Below are 27,095 nucleotides of genomic sequence, written 5' to 3' on the forward strand. Positions count from 1 at the left end.
CGGACACCCGACACCCACACTCCTGGTCACCCGACACCCACACTCCCGGTCAACCGACACCCACACTCCCGGTCACCCGACACCCACACTCCCGGTCACCCGACACCCACACTCCCGGTCACCCGACACCCACACTCCCGGTCACCCGACACCCACACTCCCGGTCACCCGACACCCACACTCCCGGTCACCCGACACCCACACTCCCGGACACCCGACACCCACACTCCCGGACACCCGACACCCACACTCCCGGTCACCCGACACCCACACTCCCGGTCACCCGACACCCACACTCCCGGTCGCCCGACACCCACACTCCCGGTCACCCGACACCCACACTCCCGGTCAACCGACACCCACACTCCCGGTCACCCGACACCCACACTCCCGGTCACCCGACACCCACACTCCCGGTCACCCGACACCCACACTCCCGGTCACCCGACACCAAGGAAAATGACTTATTGCGTTGAAATGTTACTTTATTGAAAAAATGTTTCAATATTATTCTGCTAAATGAAACATAGAATATTTACACTTACATACCTCACGTTACATGTGAGGTGCAGATTTGATTGACTACACTGTATAAGAATGATTTGCTACCAGTATGTTATAGTTACTTACATTGTTAAGGAAAGAAAACATATAATAAATTACTTAAATATTCTCAAATACACAAAGTGCATCAGTTTAATTTTGTGCTGCTTTTCAGTATTTTCAATTCATTTCAACATTTATGCTAAGTCTTAGACTCTGACCAGATGTCCCAAGACATACGATCCAGTTCTTCAGTTGCGTCAAAGTCAAAAGGAGCATCAGAAGCTTCTTATATTAAAAAAAACATCGCATACGACACAAAAGAGCTTGCAATATTAAAATACTAAGCAGTGGAAATAAGAAGTAACAATTAAAGAATCAGCATTATTTATACAGAACTCCTATACACTGAGCCTTGTAAAGGTGCTGGCAATAGGATTGCATTGTTACATTAAACACCTAGGGCCCGAAATTCTGGGAGTTGGAGTGGGCGGATTGTGGGTACATGGATTGTGGTGGGGAGGCAGGAGGATGGGATTATGGAATTTAGGGCAGAACCCGCTTCTGCTGGGATGTGCAAAAGGCAGAGCAGATTCTGGTCTGTGGGGGCGCCCAGCCCCCTTCATGAAGTGGTGGGTGGATGGGGGTAAAGGCGAGTCTGGGGAGACCCTGTGTAACCCTGTGGGAATTTCACTCCATTATGCCTTTGTAAGGCCTAATGGAACACACCCCAGAAGTTGCCAAGATTGAAGGGAATGGATCCTGGAAACGAAGACAACACAAGAAATAAATTGAGTCTTTGGCCCAAGATGGATGGCAGAGTGGGATTCCTGCAATTTTGGGATCAAGGAATACGGGGAAAGGGCTGGGAAATGGAATTGCAGGGCAGAGCTCCAGTTGAATAGTTGGCACAGGCACAATAGGGCAAATGGGCTCCTGGTGTGCTGAAATTTCTATGATTCTATGAAATAAACTGCTCCTTGATTTTAAATATACATGTGGCTATGAGAATATTATGTCGGAACTCAAAAGGATTACTTCTGAATCACCCAAAATCCTTTTCTACTTTATGGGATCCAAGTTTCACTGTAATTTTAAGGCAATATACAATACAGAGTAGTGGCATGATACAGACAGGCTCAAAACTAACCAGACCATCTGACAACTTGGTACCATTATAAAATAATAACTGGATACATTTTACATTTTAGAGTTATGACATTTTCACTTCTAGGATACTTTGGTGCAGTTGTGATATTTGCCGAGGAAAGTAAAGCAGATACTATCGGATAATAATCCAAGGAGTGAGAGGAAGGTCCAGAGAGAGTACGGGTCTAGAATGGGAGAGAGGGATCTCCATACACTGAGTATGGGTCTAGAATGGGAGAGAGGGATCTCCATACACTGAGTATGGGTCTAGAATGGGAGAGAGGGATCTCCATACACTGAGTATGGGTCTAGAATGGACAGAGAGAGGGATCTCCATACACTGAGTATGGGTCTAGAATGGACAGAGAGAGGGATCTCCAGACACAGAGTATGGGTCTAGAATGGACAGAGAGAGGGATCTCCATACACTGAGTATGGGTCTAGAATGGACAGAGAGAGGGATCTCCAGACACAGAGTATGGGTCTAGAATGGACAGAGAGAGGGATCTCCAGACACAGAGTATGGGTCTAGAATGGACAGAGAGAGGGATCTCCATACACTGAGTATGGGTCTAGAATGGACAGAGAGAGGGATCTCCAGACACAGAGTATGGGTCTAGAATGGACAGAGAGAGGGATCTCCATACACTGAGTATGGGTCTAGAATGGACAGAGAGAGGGGTCTCCATACACTGAGTATGGGTCTAGAATGGACAGAGAGAGGGATCTCCATACACTGAGTATGGGTCTAGAATGGACAGAGAGAGGGGTCTCCATACACTGAGTATGGGTCTAGAATGGACAGAGAGCGGGGTCTCCATACACTGAGTATGGGTCTAGAATGGACAGAGAGCGGGGTCTCCATACACTGAGTATGGGTCTAGAATGGACAGAGAGCGGGGTCTCCATACACTGAGTATGGGTCTAGAATGGACAGAGAGAGGGGTCTCCATACACAGAGTATGGGTCTAGAATGGGAGAGAGAGGGATCTCCATACAGAGTATGGGTCTAGAATGGGAGAGAGAGGGGTCTCCAGACACAGAGTATGGGTCTAGAATGGGAGAGAGGGATCTCCATACACTGAGTATGGGTCTAGAATGGGAGAGAGAGGGATCTCCATACACAGAGTATGGGTCTAGAATGGACAGTGAGAGGGATCTCCATACAGAGTATGGGTCTAGAATGGGAGAGAGAGGGATCTCCAGACACAGAGTATGGGTCTAGAATGGACAGAGAGGGATCTCCATACACTGAGTATGGGTCTAGAATGGACAGAGAGAGCGGGATCTCCATACACTGAGTATGGGTCTAGAATGGACAGAGAGAGGGGTCTCCATACACTGAGTATGGGTCTAGAATGGACAGAGAGAGGGGTCTCCATACACAGAGTATGGGTCTAGAATGGGAGAGAGAGGGATCTCCATACAGAGTATGGGTCTAGAATGGGAGAGAGAGGGATCTCCATACACTGAGTATGGGTCTAGAATGGACAGAGAGAGGGATCTCCAGACACAGAGTATGGGTCTAGAATGGGAGAGAGAGGGATCTCCATACAGAGTATGGGTCTAGAATGGAGAGAGAGGGGTCTCCAGACACAGAGTATGGGTCTAGAATGGACAGAGGGATCTCCATACACAGAGTATGGGTCTAGAATGGACAGAGAGAGGGATCTCCATACACTGAGTATGGGTCTAGAATGGACAGAGAGAGGGGTCTCCATACACTGAGTATGGGTCTAGAATGGACAGAGAGAGGGATCTCCATACACAGAGTATGGGTCTAGAATGGACAGTGAGAGGGATCTCCATACACTGAGTATAGGTCTAGATTGGACAGAGAGAGGGATCTCCATACACTGAGTATGGGTCTAAAATGGACTGGGAGAGGGATCTCCATACACTGAGTATAGGTCTAGATTGGACAGAGAGAGGGATCTCCATACACTGAGTATGGGTCTAAAATGGACTGGGAGAGGGATCTCCATACACTGAGGATGGGTCTAGAATGGACTGGGAGAGCTCACAATACACTGAGTATAGGTCTAGAAGGAATGGGAGAGCTCACCATACACTGAGGATGGGTCTAGAATGGACTGGGAGAGATCACAATACACTGAGTATAGGTCTAGAATGGACTGGGAGAGATCTTCATACACTGAGTATAGGTCTAGAATGGACAGAGAGAGGGATCTCCATACACTGAGTATGGGTCTAGAATGGAGAGAGAGAGGGATCTCCATACACTGAGTATGGGTCGTGAATGGACAGAGAAAGGGATCTCCATACACTGAGTATGGGTCTAGAATGGACAGAGAGAGGGATCTCCATACACTGAGGATGGGTCTAGAATGGACTGGGAGAGCTCACAATACACTGAGTATAGGTCTAGAATGGACTGGGAGAGATCTCCATACACTGAGTATAGGTCTAGAATGGACTGGGAGAGCTCACCATACACTGAGGATGGGTCTAGAATGGACTGAGATCTCCATACACTGAGTATAGGTCTAGAATGGACAGAGAGGAATCTCCATACATTGAGCATAGGTTGCGAATGGACAGAGAGGAATCTCCATACACTGAGTATGGGTCTAGAATGGACAGAGAGAGGGATCTCCATACACTGAGTATGGGTCTAGAATGGACAGAGAGGGATCTCCATACACTGAGGATGGGTCTAGAATGGACTGGGAGAGCTCACAATACACTGAGTATAGGTCTAGAATGGACTGGGAGAGATCTCCATACACTGAGTATAGGTCTAGAATGGACTGGGAGAGCTCACCATACACTGAGGATGCGTCTAGAATGGACTGGGAGAGATCACTATACAATGAGTATAGGTCTAGAATGGACAGAGAGAGGGATCTGCATAAACTGAGTATGAGTCTAGAATGGACAAAGAGAGATCTTCATACACTGAGTATGGGTCTAGAATGGAGAGAGAGGAATCTCCATACACTGAGTATGGGTCTAGAATGGACAGAGAGAGGAATCTCCATACACTTAGACTGGACAGAGAGAGGAATCTCCATACACTGAGTATGGGTCTAGAATGGACAGAGAGAGATCTTCATACACTGATTATAGGTCTAGAATGGACAGAGAGAGGGATCTCCATACATGGAATATGGGTCTAGAATGGACAGCAAGAGGGATCTCCATACACTGAGTATGGGTCTAGAATGGACTTGGAGAGCTCACCATACACTGAGGATGGGTCCAGAATGGACTGGGAGAGCTCACCATACACTGAGTATAGGTCTAGAATGGACTGGGAGAGCTCACCATACACTGAGGATGGGTCTAGAATGGACTGGGAGAGATCTCCATACACTGAGTATAGGTCTAGAATGGACAGAGAGGAATCTCCATACATTGAGTATAGGTCTAGAATGGACAGAGAGGAATCTCCATACATTGAGTATAGGTCTAGAATGGACTGAGAGAGAGGTCACTATACATTGAGCATAGGTCGAGAATGGACAGAGAGAGGAATCTCCATACACTGAGTATGGGTCTAGAATGGACTGGGAGAGATCACTATACAATGAGTATAGGTCTAGAATGGACAGAGAGAGGAATCTCCATACACTGAGTATGGGTCTAGAATGGACAGAGAGATCTTCATACACTGAGTATGGGTCAAGAATGGACTGGGAGAGGAATCTCCATACACTGAGTATGGGTCTAGAATGGACAGAGAGAGGGATCTCCATACACTGAGTATGGGTCTAGAATGGAGAGAGAATCTCCATACACTTACAATGGACAGAGAGAGGAATCTCCATACACTGAGTATGGGTCTAGAGTGGACTGGGAGAGATCACCATACACTGAGTATAGGTCTAGAATGGAGAGAGAGAGGGATTCTCCATACACTGAGTATGGGTCTAGAATGGACAGAGATCTTCATACACTGATTATAGGTCTAGAATGGACAGAGAGATCTTCATACATTTAGTATGGGTCTAGAATGGACTGGGAGAGATCACTATGGGTCTAGAATGGACTGGGAGAGGAAACTCCATACACTGAGTATAGGTCTAGAATAGACACAGAGAGAGATCTCCATACACTGAGTATGGGTCTAGAATGGACAGAGAGATGGATCTCCATACACTGAGTATGGGTCTAGAATGGACAGAGAGAGATCTCCATACACTGAGTATGGGTCTAGAATGGACAGAGAGATGGATCTCCATACACTGAGTATGGGTCTAGAATGGACAGAGAGAGGGATCTCCATACACTGAGTATGGGTCTAGAATGGGCTGGGAGAGGAAACTCCATACACTGAGTATAGGTCTAGAATAGACACAGAGAGAGATCTCCATACACTGAGTATGGGTCTAGAATGGACAGAGAGGGGGATCTCCAGACATTGAGTAAGGGTCTAGACCTGATCTGCAGTTCAATGGCTGTGTTTTGTACAATTTCAACACAGGACTCAAAAAGTGTAAGTGATAATTTGAAACAGCAGCGGCTGATTTCTTAAGCGTGGATTTGAATGCACGCCAGTCAGAGATAAACGGCGGCAGTTTCCTCAGCGCCGTATCTTTAGTGGAAACGCTGATTACGTGGCTACCCAGGAGGCACGTCGGCCAGTCAGCAGAAATCCCTACACGCCCCCCCAAAGCACGTTTACAGCCAACATTTCAACTCCACTCTGCTTCCTTTGCTTACTCTTTGAATTTTGTATTGTTACTTTATCAACCGCTCCCGCTGTACGAACCAGTCTGTGTTCATGTAATGGTTACTCTGGTGACACACTGGCCTTTAATTCCAACATTTGCAAGTTGCTTTCTAAATAATGCCTTTATCTGACCCAGAGTGCTGCACCAGGTGCTGGGGATGTAATGATACACATGGCAGTCCTATGAAGATCAGCTCCTTGAAGATCCGTTGGATATTTCTAGGGCTGTAGATTTTCTGCTCATCTTATCGAGGGAACTTGGGATCTAAACAGCATATAAAGAAGCAGGAAATTAGTGACTCTAGATGACTGCCTTGTCTTTTGGACAGAGATAACTTTTGTGTTGATCCAAAGTAACTAACATTTCACAAAGTTAATTCAATGACTAGTTGAATGTAAACTTGTCATTGCACCCTCCCGCCAGTTGTAACATTGAAATTCCCTTTGTGATCACGTCTTATTGAATTTCCTAATCTAAATGATTGGCAGTTACTGTTTCTTGATCAATCAAATCTCTCTCAACCGACAATTTGTTCTCCACAACTGGAATTTATAATGTCCAAAATGAACTTTTAAACAAAATAAAACATTTTAAAAATTGCCTCTTTCGCATCAAGAACTAGCATTCATAGAGCCTTTCATGAGCAAGCATTGACAGCCAATTAAGTACTTTTGAAGTGTAGTCACTGTTGTAATGTAGGAAATGCAGCAGCTAATTTGCACACAGCAAGGTCCCACAAACAGCAATGAGATAAATGACCAGATATTGTAAACTGCTTTGGTGATGCTGGTTGAGGGATAAATATTTTCCAGGACACTCCCCTGCTCTTTGAGTAGTATCATGGTATCTTTTACAAGCACCTGAGAGGGCAGATTGGGACTCTGTTTAAAGTCTCATCTGAAAGACGGCACCTCTGATTGCACTGGATTGTCAGCCTAGATTATGAGCACAAGTCTCTGGAATAGGACTTGAACTCATGACCTGCTGACACAGGGAGAGAGGATGAAGAGAGACAGGGAGAGGGAATGAAGAGAGACAGGGAGAGAGGATGAAGGGACACGGGGAGAGGATGAAGGGACAGGGGGAGAGGATGAAGGGACAGGGGGAGAGGATGAAGGGACACGGGAGAGGATGAAGAGACACGGGGAGAGGATGAAGGGACACGGGGAGAGGATGAAGGGGCACGGGGAGAGGATGAAGGGGCACGGGGAGAGGATGAAGGGACACGGGGAGAGGATGAAGGGACACGGGGAGAGGATGAAGGAACACGGGGAGAGGATGAAGAGAGACAGGGAGAGAGGATGAAGGGAAACGGGGAGAGGATGAAGGGACAGGGGGAGAGGATGAAGGGACAGGGAGAGAGGATGAAGGGACAGGGGGAGAGGATGAAGGGACACGGGGAGAGGATGAAGGGACACGGGGAGAGGATGAAGGGACGGGGGAGAGGATGAAGGGACACGGGGAGAGGATGAAGGGACACGGGGAGAGGATGAAGGGACACGGGGAGAGGATGAAGTGACAGGGGGAGAGGATGAAGGGACAGGGGGAGAGGATGAAGGGACAGGGGGAGAGGATGAAGGGACACGGGGAGAGGATGAAGGGACACGGGGAGAGGATGAAGGGACACGGGGAGAGGATGAAGGGACACGGGGAGAGGGTGAAGGGACACGGGGAGAGGATGAAGGGACACGGGGAGAGGATGAAGGGACACGGGGAGAGGATGAAGGGACAGGGGGAGAGGATGAAGGGACACGGGAGAGGATGAAGGGACAGGGGGAGAGGGTGAAGGGACAGGGGGAGAGGATGAAGGGACAGGGGGAGAGGATGAAGGGACAGGGGGAGAGGATGAAGGGACACGGGGAGAGGATGAAGGGACGGGGGAGAGGATGAAGGGACAGGGGCAGAGGATGAAGGGACACGGGGAGAGGATGAAGGGACAGGGGGAGAGGATGAAGGGACGGGGGAGAGGATGAAGGGACACGGGGAGAGGATGAAGGGACGGGGGAGAGGATGAAGGGACAGGGGGAGAGGATCAAGGGACAGGGGGAGAGGATGAAGGGACAGGGGGAGAGGATGAAGGGACGGGGGAGAAGATGAAGGGACACGGGGAGAGGATGAAGGGACACGGGGAGAGGATGAAGGGACACGGGGAGAGGATGAAGGGACACGGGGAGAGGATGAAGGGACGGGGGAGAGGATGAAGGGACAGGGGGAGAGGATGAAGGGACAGGGGGAGAGGATGAAGGGACACGGGGAGAGGATGAAGGGACAGGGGGAGAGGATGAAGAGACACGGGGAGAGGATGAAGGGACAGGGGGAGAGGATGAAGGGACACGGGGAAAGGATGAAGGGACACGGGGAGAGGATGAAGGGACACGGGGAGAGGATGAAGGGACACGGGGAGAGGATGAAGGGACACGGGGAGAGGATGAAGGGACACGGGGAGAGGATGACGGGACACGGGGAGAGGATGACGGGACACGGGGAGAGGATGACGGGACACGGGGAGAGGATGAAGGGACACGGGGAGAGGATGAAGGGACACGGGGAGAGGATGAAGGGACACGGGGAGAGGATGAAGGGGCACGGGGAGAGGATGAAGGGGCACGGGGAGAGGATGAAGGGGCACGGGGAGAGGATGAAGGGGCACGGGGAGAGGATGAAGGGGCACGGGGAGAGGATGAAGGGACAGGGGGAGAGGATGAAGGGACAGGGGGAGAGGATGAAGGGACAGGGGGAGAGGATGAAGGGACAGGGGGAGAGGATGAAGGGACAGGGGGAGAGGATGAAGGGACACGGGGAGAGGATGACGGGACACGGGGAGAGGATGACGGGACAGGGGGAGAGGATGAAGGGACGGGGGAGAGGATGAAGGGACAGGGGGAGAGGATGAAGGGACAGGGGGAGAGGATGAAGGGACACGGGGAGAGGATGAAGGGACGGGGGAGAGGATGAAGGGACGGGGGAGAGGATGAAGGGACGGGGGAGAGGATGAAGGGACAGGGGGAGAGGATGAAGGGACACGGGGAGAGGATGAAGGGACACGGGGAGAGGATGAAGGGACAGGGGGAGAGGATGAAGGGACACGGGGAGAGGATGAAGGGACACGGGGAGAGGATGAAGGGACGGGGGAGAGGATGAAGGGACACGGGGAGAGGATGAAGGGACACGGGGAGAGGATGAAGGGACAGGGGAGAGGATGAAGGGACAGGGAGAGAGGATGAAGGGACAGGGGGAGAGGATGAAGGGACAGGGGGAGTGGATGAAGGGACAGGGGGAGAGGATGAAGGGATGGGGGAGAGGATGAAGGGACAGGGGGAGAGGATGAAGGGACAGGGAGAGAGGATGAAGGGACACGGTGAGAGGATGAAGGGACAGGGGGAGAGGATGAAGAGACAGGGGGAGAGGATGAAGGGACACGGGGAGAGGGTGAAGGGACGGGGGAGAGGATGAAGGGACACGGGGAGAGGATGAAGGGACACGGGGAGAGGATGAAGGGACAGGGGAGAGGATGAAGGGACAGGGGAGAGGATGAAGGGACAGGGAGAGAGGATGAAGGGACAGGGGGAGAGGATGAAGGGACAGGGGGAGTGGATGAAGGGACAGGGGGAGAGGATGAAGGGACAGGGGGAGAGGATGAAGGGACAGGGGGAGAGGATGAAGGGACAGGGGGAGAGGATGAAGGGACAGGGAGAGAGGATGAAGGGACACGGTGAGAGGATGAAGGGACAGGGGGAGAGGATGAAGAGACAGGGGGAGAGGATGAAGGGACACGGGGAGAGGGTGAAGGGACGGGGGAGAGGATGAAGGGACACGGGGAGAGGATGAAGGGACACGGGGAGAGGATGAAGGGACACGGGGAGAGGATGAAGGGACACGGGGAGAGGATGAAGGGACACGGGGAGAGGATGAAGGGACACGGGGAGAGGATGAAGGGACACGGGGAGAGGATGAAGGGACACGGGGAGAGGATGAAGGGACACGGGGAGAGGATGAAGGGACACGGGGAGAGGATGAAGGGACACGGGGAGAGGATGAAGGGACACGGGGAGAGGATGAAGGGACAGGGGGAGAGGATGAAGGGACAGGGGGAGAGGATGAAGGGACACGGGGAGAGGATGAAGGGACACGGGGAGAGGATGAAGGGACACGGGGAGAGGATGAAGGGACAGGGGGAGAGGATGAAGGGACAGGGGGAGAGGATGAAGGGAGACGGGGAGAGGATGAAGGGACAGGGGGAGAGGATGAAGGGACACGGGGAGAGGATGAAGGGACAGGGGGAGAGGATGAAGGGACAGGGGGAGAGGATGAAGGGACAGGGGGAGAGGATGAAGGGACGGGGGAGAGGATGAAGGGACAGGGGGAGAGGATGAAGGGACAGGGGGAGAGGATGAAGGGACAGGGGGAGAGGATGAAGGGACACGGGGAGAGGATGAAGGGACAGGGGGAGAGGATGAAGGGACGGGGGAGAGGATGAAGGGACAGGGGGAGAGGATGAAGGGACACGGGGAGAGGATGAAGGGACACGGGGAGAGGATGACGGGACACGGGGAGAGGATGACGGGACACGGGGAGAGGATGACGGGACACGGGGAGAGGATGAAGGGACACGGGGAGAGGATGAAGGGACACGGGGAGAGGATGAAGGGACACGGGGAGAGGATGAAGGGGCACGGGGAGAGGATGAAGGGGCACGGGGAGAGGATGAAGGGGCACGGGGAGAGGATGAAGGGGCACGGGGAGAGGATGAAGGGGCACGGGGAGAGGATGAAGGGACAGGGGGAGAGGATGAAGGGACAGGGGGAGAGGATGAAGGGACAGGGGGAGAGGATGAAGGGACAGGGGGAGAGGATGAAGGGACAGGGGGAGAGGATGAAGGGACACGGGGAGAGGATGACGGGACACGGGGAGAGGATGACGGGACAGGGGGAGAGGATGAAGGGACGGGGGAGAGGATGAAGGGACAGGGGGAGAGGATGAAGGGACAGGGGGAGAGGATGAAGGGACACGGGGAGAGGATGAAGGGACGGGGGAGAGGATGAAGGGACGGGGGAGAGGATGAAGGGACAGGGGGAGAGGATGAAGGGACACGGGGAGAGGATGAAGGGACACGGGGAGAGGATGAAGGGACAGGGGGAGAGGATGAAGGGACACGGGGAGAGGATGAAGGGACACGGGGAGAGGATGAAGGGACGGGGGAGAGGATGAAGGGACACGGGGAGAGGATGAAGGGACACGGGGAGAGGATGAAGGGACAGGGGAGAGGATGAAGGGACAGGGAGAGAGGATGAAGGGACAGGGGGAGAGGATGAAGGGACAGGGGGAGAGGATGAAGGGACAGGGGGAGTGGATGAAGGGACAGGGGGAGAGGATGAAGGGATGGGGGAGAGGATGAAGGGACAGGGGGAGAGGATGAAGGGACAGGGAGAGAGGATGAAGGGACACGGTGAGAGGATGAAGGGACAGGGGGAGAGGATGAAGAGACAGGGGGAGAGGATGAAGGGACACGGGGAGAGGGTGAAGGGACGGGGGAGAGGATGAAGGGACACGGGGAGAGGATGAAGGGACACGGGGAGAGGATGAAGGGACACGGGGAGAGGATGAAGGGACACGGGGAGAGGATGAAGGGACACGGGGAGAGGATGAAGGGACACGGGGAGAGGATGAAGGGACACGGGGAGAGGATGAAGGGACACGGGGAGAGGATGAAGGGACACGGGGAGAGGATGAAGGGACACGGGGAGAGGATGAAGGGACACGGGGAGAGGATGAAGGGACACGGGGAGAGGATGAAGGGACAGGGGGAGAGGATGAAGGGACAGGGGGAGAGGATGAAGGGACACGGGGAGAGGATGCGGGGAGAGGATGAAGGGACACGGGGAGAGGATGAAGGGACAGGGGGAGAGGATGAAGGGACAGGGGGAGAGGATGAAGGGAGACGGGGAGAGGATGAAGGGACAGGGGGAGAGGATGAAGGGACACGGGAGAGGATGAAGGGACAGGGGGAGAGGATGAAGGGACAGGGGGAGAGGATGAAGGGACAGGGGGAGAGGATGAAGGGACGGGGGAGAGGATGAAGGGACAGGGGGAGAGGATGAAGGGACACGGGGAGATGATGAAGGGACAGGGGAGATGATGAAGGGACAGGGGGAGAGAGGATGAAGGGACAGGGGGAGAGGATGAACGGACAGGGGGAGAGGATGAAGGGACGGGGGAGAGGATGAAGGGACGGGGGAGAGGATGAAGGGACGGGGGAGAGGATGAAGGGACAGGGGGAGAGGATGAAGGGGACACGGGGGAGAGGATGAAGGGACAGGGGAGGAGATGAAGGGACAGGGGGAGAGGATGAAGGGAGACGGGGAGAGGATGAAGGGACAGGGAGAGAGGATGAAGGGACAGGGGGAGAGGATGAAGGGACATGGGAAGAGGATGAAGGGACAGGGGGAGAGGATGAAGGGACAGGGGGAGAGGATGAAGGGACAGGGGGAGAGGATGAAGGGACAGGGGGAGAGGATGAAGGGACACGGGGAGAGGATGAAGGGACAGGGGGAGAGGATGAAGGGAGACGGGGAGAGGATGAAGGGACACGGGGAGAGGATGAAGGGACAGGGGGACAGGATGAAGGGACAGGGGGACAGGATGAAGGGACAGGGGGAGAGGATGAAGGGACAGGGGGAGAGGATGAAGGGACAGGGGGAGAGGATGATGGGACAGGGGGAGAGGATGAAGGGACAGGGGGAGAGGATGAAGGGACAGGGGGGAGAGGATGAAGGGACACGGGGAGAGGATGAAGGGACAGGGGGAGAGGATGAAGGGACAGGGGGAGAGGATGAAGGGACAGGGGGAGAGGATGAAGGGACACGGGGAGATGATGAAGGGACAGGGGGAGAGAGGATGAAGGGACAGGGGGAGAGGATGAAGGGACAGGGGGAGAGGATGAAGGGACGGGGGAGAGGATGAAGGGACGGGGGAGAGGATGAAGGGACAGGGGGAGAGGATGAAGGGACACGGGGAGAGGATGAAGGGACAGGGGAGGAGATGAAGGGACAGGGGGAGAGGATGAAGGGAGACGGGGAGAGGATGAAGGGACAGGGAGAGAGGATGAAGGGACAGGGGGAGAGGATGAAGGGACAGGGGGAGAGGATGAAGGGACAGGGGGAGAGGATGAAGGGACAGGGGAGAGGATGAAGGGACAGGGGAGAGGATGAAGGGACAGGGAGAGAGGATGAAGGGACAGGGAGAGAGGATGAAGGGACAGGGGGAGAGGATGAAGGGACAGGGGGAGAGGATGAAGGGACAGGGGGAGAGGATGAAGGGACAGGGGGAGAGGATGAAGGGACAGGGGGAGAGGATGAAGGGACAGGGGGAGAGGATGAAGGGACACGGGGAGAGGATGAAGGGACACGGGGAGAGGATGAAGGGACAGGGGGGAGAGGATGAAGGGACAGGGGGAGAGGATGAAGGGACAGGGGGAGAGGATGAAGGGACAGGGGGAGAGGATGAAGGGACACGGGGAGAGGATGAAGGGACACGGGGAGAGGATGAAGGGACACGGGGAGAGGATGAAGGGACACGGGGAGAGGATGAAGGGACACGGGGAGAGGATGAAGGGACACGGGGAGAGGATGAAGGGACACGGGGAGAGGATGAAGGGACAGGGGGAGAGGATGAAGGGACACGGGGAGAGGATGAAGGGACAGGGGAGAGGATGAAGGGACACGGGGAGATGATGAAGGGACAGGGGGAGAGAGGATGAAGGGACAGGGGGAGAGGATGAAGGGACAGGTGGAGAGGATGAAGGGACGGGGGAGAGGATGAAGGGACAGGGGGAGAGGATGAAGGGACACGGGGAGAGGATGAAGGGACGGGGGAGGGGATGAAGGGACAGGGGGAGAGGATGAAGGGACACGGGGAGAGGATGAAGGGACAGGGGGAGAGGATGAAGGGACACGGGGAGAGGATGAAGGGACACGGGGGAGAGGATGAAGGGACACGGGGAGAGGATGAAGGGACACGGGGAGAGGATGAAGGGACACGGGGAGAGGATGAAGGGACACGGGGAGAGGATGAAGGGACACGGGGAGAGGATGAAGGGACACGGGGAGAGGATGAAGGGACACGGGGAGAGGATGAAGGGACAGGGGGAGAGGATGAAGGGACAGGGGAGAGGATGAAGGGACAGGGAGAGAGGATGAAGGGACAGGGGGAGAGGATGAAGGGACAGGGGGAGTGGATGAAGGGACAGGGGGAGAGGATGAAGGGACGGGGGAGAGGATGAAGGGACACGGGGAGAGGATGAAGGGACACGGGGAGAGGATGAAGGGACACGGGGAGAGGATGAAGGGACACGGGGAGAGGATGAAGGGACAGGGGGAGAGGATGAAGGGACAGGGGGAGAGGATGAAGGGACACGGGGAGAGGATGAAGGGACACGGGGAGAGGATGAAGGGACACGGGGGAGAGGATGAAGGGACAGGGGGAGAGGATGAAGGGACAGGGGGAGAGGATGAAGGGAGACGGGGAGAGGATGAAGGGACAGGGGGAGAGGATGAAGGGACACGGGGAGAGGATGAAGGGACAGGGGGAGAGGATGAAGGGACAGGGGGAGAGGATGAAGGGACAGGGGGAGAGGATGAAGGGACGGGGGAGAGGATGAAGGGACAGGGGGAGAGGATGAAGGGACACGGGGAGATGATGAAGGGACAGGGGGAGATGATGAAGGGACAGGGGGAGAGAGGATGAAGGGACAGGGGGAGAGGATGAACGGACAGGGGGAGAGGATGAAGGGACGGGGGAGAGGATGAAGGGACGGGGGAGAGGATGAAGGGACGGGGGAGAGGATGAAGGGACAGGGGGAGAGGATGAAGGGACACGGGGAGAGGATGAAGGGACAGGGGGAGGAGATGAAGGGACAGGGGGAGAGGATGAAGGGAGACGGGGAGAGGATGAAGGGACAGGGAGAGAGGATGAAGGGACAGGGGGAGAGGATGAAGGGACATGGGAAGAGGATGAAGGGACAGGGGGAGAGGATGAAGGGACAGGGGGAGAGGATGAAGGGACAGGGGGAGAGGATGAAGGGACAGGGGGAGAGGATGAAGGGACACGGGGAGAGGATGAAGGGACAGGGGGAGAGGATGAAGGGAGACGGGGAGAGGATGAAGGGACACGGGGAGAGGATGAAGGGACAGGGGAGGAGATGAAGGGACAGGGGGAGAGGATGAAGGGAGACGGGGAGAGGATGAAGGGACAGGGAGAGAGGATGAAGGGACAGGGGGAGAGGATGAAGGGACAGGGGGAGAGGATGAAGGGACAGGGGGAGAGGATGAAGGGACAGGGGAGAGGATGAAGGGACAGGGGAGAGGATGAAGGGACAGGGAGAGAGGATGAAGGGACAGGGAGAGAGGATGAAGGGACAGGGGGAGAGGATGAAGGGACAGGGGGAGAGGATGAAGGGACAGGGGGAGAGGATGAAGGGACAGGGGGAGAGGATGAAGGGACAGGGGGAGAGGATGAAGGGACAGGGGGAGAGGATGAAGGGACACGGGGAGAGGATGAAGGGACACGGGGAGAGGATGAAGGGACAGGGGGAGAGGATGAAGGGACAGGGGGAGAGGATGAAGGGACAGGGGGAGAGGATGAAGGGACAGGGGGAGAGGATGAAGGGACACGGGGAGAGGATGAAGGGACACGGGGAGAGGATGAAGGGACACGGGGAGAGGATGAAGGGACACGGGGAGAGGATGAAGGGACACGGGGAGAGGATGAAGGGACACGGGGAGAGGATGAAGGGACACGGGGAGAGGATGAAGGGACAGGGGGAGAGGATGAAGGGACACGGGGAGAGGATGAAGGGACAGGGGGAGAGGATGAAGGGACACGGGGAGATGATGAAGGGACAGGGGGAGAGGATGAAGGGACAGGGGGAGAGGATGAAGGGACAGGTGGAGAGGGGATGAAGGGACGGGGGAGAGGATGAAGGGACAGGGGGAGAGGATGAAGGGACACGGGGAGAGGATGAAGGGACGGGGGAGGGGATGAAGGGACAGGGGGAGAGGATGAAGGGACACGGGGAGAGGATGAAGGGACAGGGGGAGAGGATGAAGGGACACGGGGAGAGGATGAAGGGACACGGGGAGAGGATGAAGGGACACGGGGAGAGGATGAAGGGACACGGGGAGAGGATGAAGGGACACGGGGAGAGGATGAAGGGACACGGGGAGAGGATGAAGGGACACGGGGAGAGGATGAAGGGACACGGGGAGAGGATGAAGGGACAGGGGGAGAGGATGAAGGGACAGGGGAGAGGATGAAGGGACAGGGAGAGAGGATGAAGGGACAGGGGGAGAGGATGAAGGGACAGGGGGAGTGGATGAAGGGACAGGGGGAGAGGATGAAGGGACGGGGGAGAGGATGAAGGGACAGGGGGAGAGGATGAAGGGACAGGGAGAGAGGATGAAGGGACACGGGGAGAGGATGAAGGGACGGGGAGAGGATGAAGAGACAGGGGGAGAGGATGAAGGGACACGGGGAGATGGTGAAGGGACGGGGGAGAGGATGAAGGGACACGGGGAGAGGATGAAGGGACACGGGGAGAGGATGAAGGGACACGGGGAGAGGATGAAGGGACACGGGGAGAGGATGAAGGGACACGGGGAGAGGATGAAGGGACACGGGGAGAGGATGAAGGGACAGGGGGAGAGGATGAAGGGACAGGGGAGAGGATGAAGGGACAGGGAGAGAGGATGAAGGGACAGGGGGAGAGGATGAAGGGACAGGGGGAGTGGATGAAGGGACAGGGGGAGAGGATGAAGGGACGGGGGAGAGGATGAAGAGACAGGGGGAGAGGATGAAGAGACACGGGGAGAGGGTGAAGGGACGGGGGAGAGGATGAAGGGACACGGGGAGAGGATGAAGGGACACGGGGAGAGGATGAAGGGACACGGGGAGAGGATGAAGGGACACGGGGAGAGGATGAAGGGACACGGGGAGAGGATGAAGGGACACGGGGCGAGGATGAAGGGACAGGGGGAGAGGATGAAGGGACAGGGGAGAGGATGAAGGGACAGGGAGAGAGGATGAAGGGACAGGGGGAGAGGATGAAGGGACAGGGGGAGTGGATGAAGGGACAGGGGGAGAGGATGAAGGGACGGGGGAGAGGATGAAGGGACAGGGGGAGAGGATGAAGGGACAGGGGGAGAGGATGAAGGGACAGGGAGAGAGGATGAAGGGACAAGGGGGGAGGATGAAGGGACAGGGGGAGAGGATGAAGAGACAGGGGGAGAGGATGAAGGGACACGGGGAGAGGGTGAAGGGACGGGGGAGAGGATGAAGGGACACGGGGAGAGGATGAAGGGACACGGGGAGAGGATGAAGGGACACGGGGAGAGGATGAAGGGACACGGGGAGAGGATGAAGGGACACGGGGAGAGGATGAAGGGACACGGGGAGAGGATGAAGGGACACGGGGAGAGGATGAAGGGACAGGGGGAGAGGATGAAGGGACACGGGGAGAGGATGAAGGGACACGGGGAGAGGATGAAGGGACACGGGGAGAGGATGAAGGGACACGGGGAGAGGATGAAGGGACACGGGGAGAGGATGAAGGGACACGGGGAGAGGATGAAGGGACAGGGGGAGAGGATGAAGGGACAGGGGGAGAGGATGAAGGGACAGGGGGAGAGGATGAAGGGACAGGGGGAGAGGATGAAGGGACAGGGGGAGAGGATGAAGGGACAGGGGAGAGGATGAAGGGACAGGGGAGAGGATGAAGGGACAGGGAGAGAGGATGAAGGGACAGGGAGAGAGGATGAAGGGACAGGGAGAGAGGATGAAGGGACAGGGGGAGAGGATGAAGGGACAGGGGGAGAGGATGAAGGGACAGGGGGAGAGGATGAAGGGACAGGGGGAGAGGATGAAGGGACAGGGGGAGAGGATGAAGGGACAGGGGGAGAGGATGAAGGGACAGGGGGAGAGGATGAAGGGACACGGGGAGAGGATGAAGGGACACGGGGAGAGGATGAAGGGACACGGGGAGAGGATGAAGGGACACGGGGAGAGGATGAAGGGACACGGGGAGAGGATGAAGGGACACGGGGAGAGGATGAAGGGACAGGGGGAGAGGATGAAGGGACGGGGGAGAGGATGAAGGGACACGGGGAGAGGATGAAGGGACACGGGGAGAGGATGAAGGGACACGGGGAGAGGATGAAGGGACAGGGGGAGAGGATGAAGGGACAGGGGGAGAGGATGAAGGGAGACGGGGAGAGGATGAAGGGACAGGGGGAGAGGATGAAGGGACACGGGGAGAGGATGAAGGGACAGGGGGAGAGGATGAAGGGACAGGGGGAGAGGATGAAGGGACAGGGGGAGAGGATGAAGGGACGGGGGAGAGGATGAAGGGACAGGGGGAGAGGATGAAGGGACAGGGGGAGAGGATGAAGGGACAGGGGGAGAGGATGAAGGGACACGGGGAGAGGATGAAGGGACAGGGGGAGAGGATGAAGGGACGGGGAGAGGATGAAGGGACAGGGGGAGAGGATGAAGGGACACGGGGAGATGAGGAAGGGACAGGGGGAGAGAGGATGAAGGGACAGGGGGAGAGGATGAAGGGACAGGGGGAGAGGATGAAGGGACGGGGGAGAGGATGAAGGGATGGGGGAGAGGATGAAGGGACGGGGGAGAAGATGAAGGGACAGGGGGAGAGGATGAAGGGACACGGGGAGAGGATGAAGGGACAGGGGAGGAGATGAAGGGACAGGGGGAGAGGATGAAGGGAGACGGGGAGAGGATGAAGGGACAGGGAGAGAGGATGAAGGGACAGGGGGAGAGGATGAAGGGACATGGGAAGAGGATGAAGGGACAGGGGGAGAGGATGAAGGGACAGGGGGAGAGGATGAAGGGACAGGGGGAGAGGATGAAGGGACAGGGGGAGAGGATGAAGGGACACGGGGAGAGGATGAAGGGACAGGGGGAGAGGATGAAGGGAGACGGGGAGAGGATGAAGGGACACGGGGAGAGGATGAAGGGACAGGGGGACAGGATGAAGGGACAGGGGACAGGATGAAGGGACAGGGGGAGAGGATGAAGGGACAGGGGGGAGAGGATGAAGGGACAGGGGGAGAGGATGATGGGACAGGGGGAGAGGATGAAGGGACAGGGGGAGAGGATGAAGGGACAGGGGGAGAGGATGAAGGGACAGGGGGAGAGGATGAAGGGACACGGGGAGAGGATGAAGGGACAGGGGGAGAGGATGAAGGGACAGGGGGAGAGGATGAAGGGACAGGGGGAGAGGATGAAGGGACACGGGGAGATGATGAAGGGACAGGGGGAGAGAGGATGAAGGGACAGGGGGAGAGGATGAAGGGACAGGGGGAGAGGATGAAGGGACGGGGGAGAGGATGAAGGGACGGGGGAGAGGATGAAGGGACAGGGGGAGAGGATGAAGGGACACGGGGAGAGGATGAAGGGACAGGGGAGGAGATGAAGGGACAGGGGGAGAGGATGAAGGGAGACGGGGAGAGGATGAAGGGACAGGGAGAGAGGATGAAGGGACAGGGGGAGAGGATGAAAGGACATGGGAAGAGGATGAAGGGACAGGGGGAGAGGATGAAGGGACAGGGGGAGAGGATGAAGGGACAGGGGGAGAGGATGAAGGGACAGGGGGAGAGGATGAAGGGACAGGGGGAGAGGATGAAGGGACAGGGGGAGAGGATGAAGGGACAGGGGGAGAGGATGAAGGGACACGGGGAGAGGATGAAGGGACAGGGGGAGAGGATGAAGGGACACGGGGAGAGGATGAAGGGACACGGGGAGAGGATGAAGGGACACGGGGAGAGGATGAAGGGACACGGGGAGAGGATGAAGGGACAGGGGGAGAGGATGAAGGGACAGGGGGAGAGGATGAAGGGACAGGGGGAGAGGATGAAGGGACAGGGGGAGAGGATGAAGGGACAGGGGGAGAGGATGAAGGGACAGGGGGAGAGGATGAAGGGACAGGGGAGAGGATGAAGGGACAGGGGAGAGGATGAAGGGACAGGGAGAGAGGATGAAGGGACAGGGAGAGAGGATGAAGGGACAGGGGGAGAGGATGAAGGGACAGGGGGAGAGGATGAAGGGACAGGGGGAGAGGATGAAGGGACAGGGGGAGAGGATGAAGGGACAGGGGGAGAGGATGAAGGGACAGGGGGAGAGGATGAAGGGACAGGGGGAGAGGATGAAGGGACACGGGGATAGGATGAAGGGACACGGGGAGAGGATGAAGGGACAGGGGGAGAGGATGAAGGGACAGGGGGAGAGGATGAAGGGACAGGGGGAGAGGATGAAGGGACGGGGAGAGGATGAAGGGACACGGGGAGAGGATGAAGGGACACGGGGAGAGGATGAAGGGACACGGGGAGAGGATGAAGGGACACGGGGAGAGGATGAAGGGACACGGGGAGAGGATGAAGGGACACGGGGAGAGGATGAAGGGACACGGGGAGAGGATGAAGGGACAGGGGGAGAGGATGAAGGGACACGGGGAGAGGATGAAGGGACAGGGGGAGAGGATGAAGGGACACGGGGAGATGATGAAGGGACAGGGGGAGAGAGGATGAAGGGACAGGGGGAGAGGATGAAGGGACAGGTGGAGAGGATGAAGGGACGGGGGAGAGGATGAAGGGACAGGGGGAGAGGATGAAGGGACACGGGGAGAGGATGAAGGGACGGGGGAGGGGATGAAGGGACAGGGGGAGAGGATGAAGGGACACGGGGAGAGGATGAAGGGACAGGGGGAGAGGATGAAGGGACACGGGGAGAGGATGAAGGGACACGGGGAGAGGATGAAGGGACACGGGGAGAGGATGAAGGGACACGGGGAGAGGATGAAGGGACAGGGGGAGAGGATGAAGGGACAGGGGAGAGGATGAAGGGACAGGGAGAGAGGATGAAGGGACAGGGGGAGAGGATGAAGGGACAGGGGGAGTGGATGAAGGGACAGGGGGAGAGGATGAAGGGACGGGGGAGAGGATGAAGGGACAGGGGGAGAGGATGAAGGGACAGGGAGAGAGGATGAAGGGACACGGGGAGAGGATGAAGGGACAGGGGGAGAGGATGAAGAGACAGGGGGAGAGGATGAAGGGACACGGGGAGATGGTGAAGGGACGGGGGAGAGGATGAAGGGACACGGGGAGAGGATGAAGGGACACGGGGAGAGGATGAAGGGACACGGGGAGAGGATGAAGGGACACGGGGAGAGGATGAAGGGACACGGGGAGAGGATGAAGGGACACGGGGAGAGGATGAAGGGACAGGGGGAGAGGATGAAGGGACAGGGGAGAGGATGAAGGGACAGGGAGAGAGGATGAAGGGACAGGGGGAGAGGATGAAGGGACAGGGGGAGTGGATGAAGAAACAGGGGGAGAGGATGAAGGGACGGGGGAGAGGATGAAGGGACAGGGGGAGAGGATGAATGGACAGGGAGAGAGGATGAAGGGACACGGGGAGAGGATGAAGGGACAGGGGGAGAGGATGAAGAGACAGGGGGAGAGGATGAAGGGACACGGGGAGAGGGTGAAGGGACGGGGGAGAGGATGAAGGGACACGGGGAGAGGATGAAGGGACACGGGGAGAGGATGAAGGGACACGGGGAGAGGATGAAGGGACACGGGGAGAGGATGAAGGGACACGGGGAGAGGATAAGGGACACGGGGAGAGGATGAAGGGACAGGGGGAGAGGATGAAGGGACAGGGGAGAGGATGAAGGGACAGGGAGAGAGGATGAAGGGACAGGGGGAGAGGATGAAGGGACAGAGGGAGTGGATGAAGGGACAGGGGGAGAGGATGAAGGGACGGGGGAGAGGATGAAGGGACAGGGGGAGAGGATGAAGGGACAGGGAGAGAGGATGAAGGGACACGGGGAGAGGATGAAGGGACAGGGGGAGAGGATGAAGAGACAGGGGGAGAGGATGAAGGGACACGGGGAGAGGGTGAAGGGACGGGGGAGAGGATGAAGGGACACGGGGAGAGGATGAAGGGACACGGGGAGAGGATGAAGGGACACGGGGAGAGGATGAAGGGACACGGGGAGAGGATGAAGGGACACGGGGAGAGGATGAAGGGACACGGGGAGAGGATGAAGGGACACGGGGAGAGGATGAAGGGACACGGGGAGAGGATGAAGGGACAGGGGGAGAGGATGAAGGGACACGGGGAGAGGATGAAGGGACACGGGGAGAGGATGAAGGGACACGGGGAGAGGATGAAGGGACACGGGGAGAGGATGAAGGGACACGGGGAGAGGATGAAGGGACACGGGGAGAGATGAAGGGACACGGGGAGAGGATGAAGGGACAGGGGGAGAGGATGAAGGGGACAGGGGGAGAGGATGAAGGGACAGGGGAGAGGATGAAGGGGACAGGGGGAGAGGATGAAGGGACAGGGGGAGAGGATGAAGGGACAGGGGGAGAGGATGAAGGGACAGGGGAGAGGATGAAGGGACAGGGGAGAGGATGAAGGGACAGGGAGAGAGGATGAAGGGACAGGGAGAGAGGATGAAGGGACAGGGGGAGAGGATGAAGGGACAGGGGGAGAGGATGAAGGGACAGGGGGAGAGGATGAAGGGACAGGGGGAGAGGATGAAGGGACAGGGGGAGAGGATGAAGGGACAGGGGGAGAGATGAAGGGACACGGGGAGAGGATGAAGGGACACGGGGAGAGGATGAGGGACAGGGGGAGAGGATGAAGGGACACGGGGAGATGATGAAGGGACAGGGGGAGAGAGGATGAAGGGACAGGGGGAGAGGATGAAGGGACAGGTGGAGAGGATGAAGGGACGGGGGAGAGGATGAAGGGACGGGGGAGAGGATGAAGGGACACGGGGAGAGGATGAAGGGACACGGGGAGAGGATGAAGGGGACACGGAGAGAGGATGAAGGGACACGGGAGAGGATGAAGGGACACGGGGAGAGGATGAAGGGACACGGGGAGAGGATGAAGGGACACGGGGAGAGGATGAAGGGACACGGGGAGAGGATGAAGGGACAGGGGGAGAGGATGAAGGGACAGGGGAGAGGATGAAGGGACAGGGAGAGAGGATGAAGGGACAGGGGGAGAGGATGAAGGGACAGGGGGAGTGGATGAAGGGACAGGGGGAGAGGATGAAGGGACGGGGGAGAGGATGAAGGGACAGGGGGAGAGGATGAAGGGACACGGGGAGAGGATGAAGGGACAGGGGGAGAGGATGAAGAGACACGGGGAGAGGGTGAAGGGACGGGGGAGAGGATGAAGGGACACGGGGAGAGGATGAAAGGACACGGGGAGAGGATGAAGGGACACGGGGAGAGGATGAAGGGACACGGGGAGAGGATGAAGGGACACGGGGAGAGATGAAGGGACACGGGGAGAGGATGAAGGGACAGGGGGAGAGGATGAAGGGACAGGGGAGAGGATGAAGGGACAGGGAGAGAGGATGAAGGGACAGGGGGAGAGGATGAAGGGACAGGGGAGTGGATGAAGGGACAGGGGGAGAGGATGAAGGGACGGGGGAGAGGATGAAGGGACAGGGGGAGAGGATGAAGGGACAGGGAGAGAGGATGAAGGGACACGGGGAGAGGATGAAGGGACAGGGGGAGAGGATGAAGGGACAGGGGAGTGGATGAAGAAACAGGGGGAGAGGATGAAGGGACGGGGGAGAGGATGAAGGGACAGGGGGAGAGGATGAATGGACAGGGAGAGAGGATGAAGGGACACGGGGAGAGGATGAAGGGACAGGGGGAGAGGATGAAGAGACAGGGGGAGAGGATGAAGGGACACGGGGAGATGGTGAAGGGACGGGGGAGAGGATGAAGGGACACGGGGAGAGGATGAAGGGACACGGGGAGAGGATGAAGGGACACGGGGAGAGGATGAAGGGACACGGGGAGAGGATGAGGGGACACGGGGAGAGGATGAAGGGACACGGGGAGAGGATGAAGGGACAGGGGGAGAGGATGAAGGGACAGGGGAGAGGATGAAGGGACAGGGAGAGAGGATGAAGGGACAGGGGGAGAGGATGAAGGGACAGGGGGAGTGGATGAAGAAACAGGGGGAGAGGATGAAGGGACGGGGGAGAGGATGAAGGGACAGGGGGAGAGGATGAATGGACAGGGAGAGAGGATGAAGGGACACGGGGAGAGGATGAAGGGACAGGGGGAGAGGATGAAGAGACAGGGGGAGAGGATGAAGGGACACGGGGAGAGGGTGAAGGGACGGGGGAGAGGATGAAGGGACACGGGGAGAGGATGAAGGGACACGGGGAGAGGATGAAGGGACACGGGGAGAGGATGAAGGGACACGGGGAGAGGATGAAGGGACACGGGGAGAGGATGAAGGGACACGGGGAGAGGATGAAGGGACACGGGGAGAGGATGAAGGGACAGGGGGAGAGGATGAAGGGACAGGGGAGAGGATGAAGGGACAGGGAGAGAGGATGAAGGGACAGGGGGAGAGGATGAAGGGACAGGGGGAGTGGATGAAGGGACAGGGGGAGAGGATGAAGGGACGGGGGAGAGGATGAAGGGACAGGGGGAGAGGATGAAGGGACAGGGAGAGAGGATGAAGGGACACGGGGAGAGGATGAAGGGACAGGGGGAGAGGATGAAGAGACAGGGGGAGAGGATGAAGGGACACGGGGAGAGGGTGAAGGGACGGGGGAGAGGATGAAGGGACACGGGGAGAGGATGAAGGGACACGGGGAGAGGATGAAGGGACACGGGGAGAGGATGAAGGGACACGGGGAGAGGATGAAGGGACACGGGGAGAGGATGAAGGGACACGGGGAGAGGATGAAGGGACACGGGGAGAGGATGAAGGGACAGGGGGAGAGGATGAAGGGACACGGGGAGAGGATGAAGGGACACGGGGAGAGGATGAAGGGACACGGGGAGAGGATGAAGGGACACGGGGAGAGGATGAAGGGACACGGGGAGAGGATGAAGGGACACGGGGAGAGGATGAAGGGACAGGGGGAGAGGATGAAGGGACAGGGGGAGAGGATGAAGGGACAGGGGGAGAGGATGAAGGGACAGGGGGAGAGGATGAAGGGACAGGGGGAGAGGATGAAGGGACAGGGGGAGAGGATGAAGGGACAGGGGAGAGGATGAAGGGACAGGGGAGAGGATGAAGGGACAGGGAGAGAGGATGAAGGGACAGGGAGAGAGGATGAAGGGACAGGGGGAGAGGATGAAGGGACAGGGGGAGAGGATGAAGGGACAGGGGGAGAGGATGAAGGGACAGGGGGAGAGGATGAAGGGACAGGGGGAGAGGATGAAGGGACAGGGGGAGAGGATGAAGGGACACGGGGAGAGGATGAAGGGACACGGGGAGAGGATGAAGGGACACGGGGAGAGGATGAAGGGACACGGGGAGAGGATGAAGGGACAGGGGGAGAGGATGAAGGGACAGGGGGAGAGGATGAAGGGACAGGGGGAGAGGATGAAGGGACACGGGGAGAGGATGAAGGGACACGGGGAGAGGATGAAGGGACACGGGGAGAGGATGAAGGGACACGGGGAGAGGATGAAGGGACACGGGGAGAGGATGAAGGGACACGGGGAGAGGTTGAAGGGACACGGGGAGAGGATGAAGGGACACGGGGAGAGGATGAAGGGACAGGGGGAGAGGATGAAGGGACACGGGGAGAGGATGAAGGGACAGGGGGAGAGGATGAAGGGACACGGGGAGATGATGAAGGGACAGGGGGAGAGAGGATGAAGGGACAGGGGGAGAGGATGAAGGGACAGGTGGAGAGGATGAAGGGACGGGGGAGAGGATGAAGGGACAGGGGGAGAGGATGAAGGGACACGGGGAGAGGATGAAGGGACACGGGGAGAGGATGAAGGGACACGGAGAGAGGATGAAGGGACACGGGGAGAGGATGAAGGGACACGGGGAGAGGATGAAGGGACACGGGGAGAGGATGAAGGGACACGGGGAGAGGATGAAGGGACACGGGGAGAGGATGAAGGGACAGGGGGAGAGGATGAAGGGACAGGGGAGAGGATGAAGGGACAGGGAGAGAGGATGAAGGGACAGGGGGAGAGGATGAAGGGACAGGGGGAGTGGATGAAGGGACAGGGGGAGAGGATGAAGGGACGGGGGAGAGGATGAAGGGACAGGGGGAGAGGATGAAGGGACAGGGAGAGAGGATGAAGGGACACGGGGAGAGGATGAAGGGACAGGGGGAGAGGATGAAGAGACAGGGGGAGAGGATGAAGGGACACGGGGAGAGGGTGAAGGGACGGGGGAGAGGATGAAGGGACACGGGGAGAGGATGAAGGGACACGGGGAGAGGATGAAGGGACACGGGGAGAGGATGAAGGGACACGGGGAGAGGATGAAGGGACACGGGGAGAGGATGAAGGGACACGGGGAGAGGATGAAGGGACAGGGGGAGAGGATGAAGGGACAGGGGAGAGGATGAAGGGACAGGGAGAGAGGATGAAGGGACAGGGGGAGAGGATGAAGGGACAGGGGGAGTGGATGAAGGGACAGGGGGAGAGGATGAAGGGACGGGGGAGAGGATGAAGGGACAGGGGGAGAGGATGAAGGGACAGGGAGAGAGGATGAAGGGACACGGGGAGAGGATGAAGGGACAGGGGGAGAGGATGAAGAGACAGGGGGAGAGGATGAAGGGACACGGGGAGAGGGTGAAGGGACGGGGGAGAGGATGAAGGGACACGGGGAGAGGAT

The 27,095-nt window shown here is 57.4% G+C and overlaps 1 protein-coding gene across 2 annotated transcripts in view; it reads right to left on the reverse strand.

Moving 5' to 3' along the window:
* Positions 1–414: 414 nt before the first annotated feature.
* The window catches only part of sash1a (SAM and SH3 domain containing 1a), a 189,912-nt gene continuing 163,231 nt past the window's right edge, over positions 415–27,095 (reverse strand). For both annotated transcript variants that reach the window (XM_085981852.1, XM_085981851.1), the window contains exon 19: positions 415–6,653. In XM_085981852.1, coding sequence (XP_085837978.1) covers positions 6,579–6,653 — 75 coding nt within the window. In that variant the 3' untranslated portion in view covers positions 415–6,578. The remainder of the gene's footprint in view (positions 6,654–27,095) is intronic.

Source organism: Somniosus microcephalus, chromosome 3 (genome assembly GCF_052327205.1).
Source record: "Somniosus microcephalus isolate GS21.2 chromosome 3, FLI_Smic_1.0, whole genome shotgun sequence".
Lineage (NCBI taxonomy): Eukaryota > Metazoa > Chordata > Chondrichthyes > Squaliformes > Somniosidae > Somniosus > Somniosus microcephalus.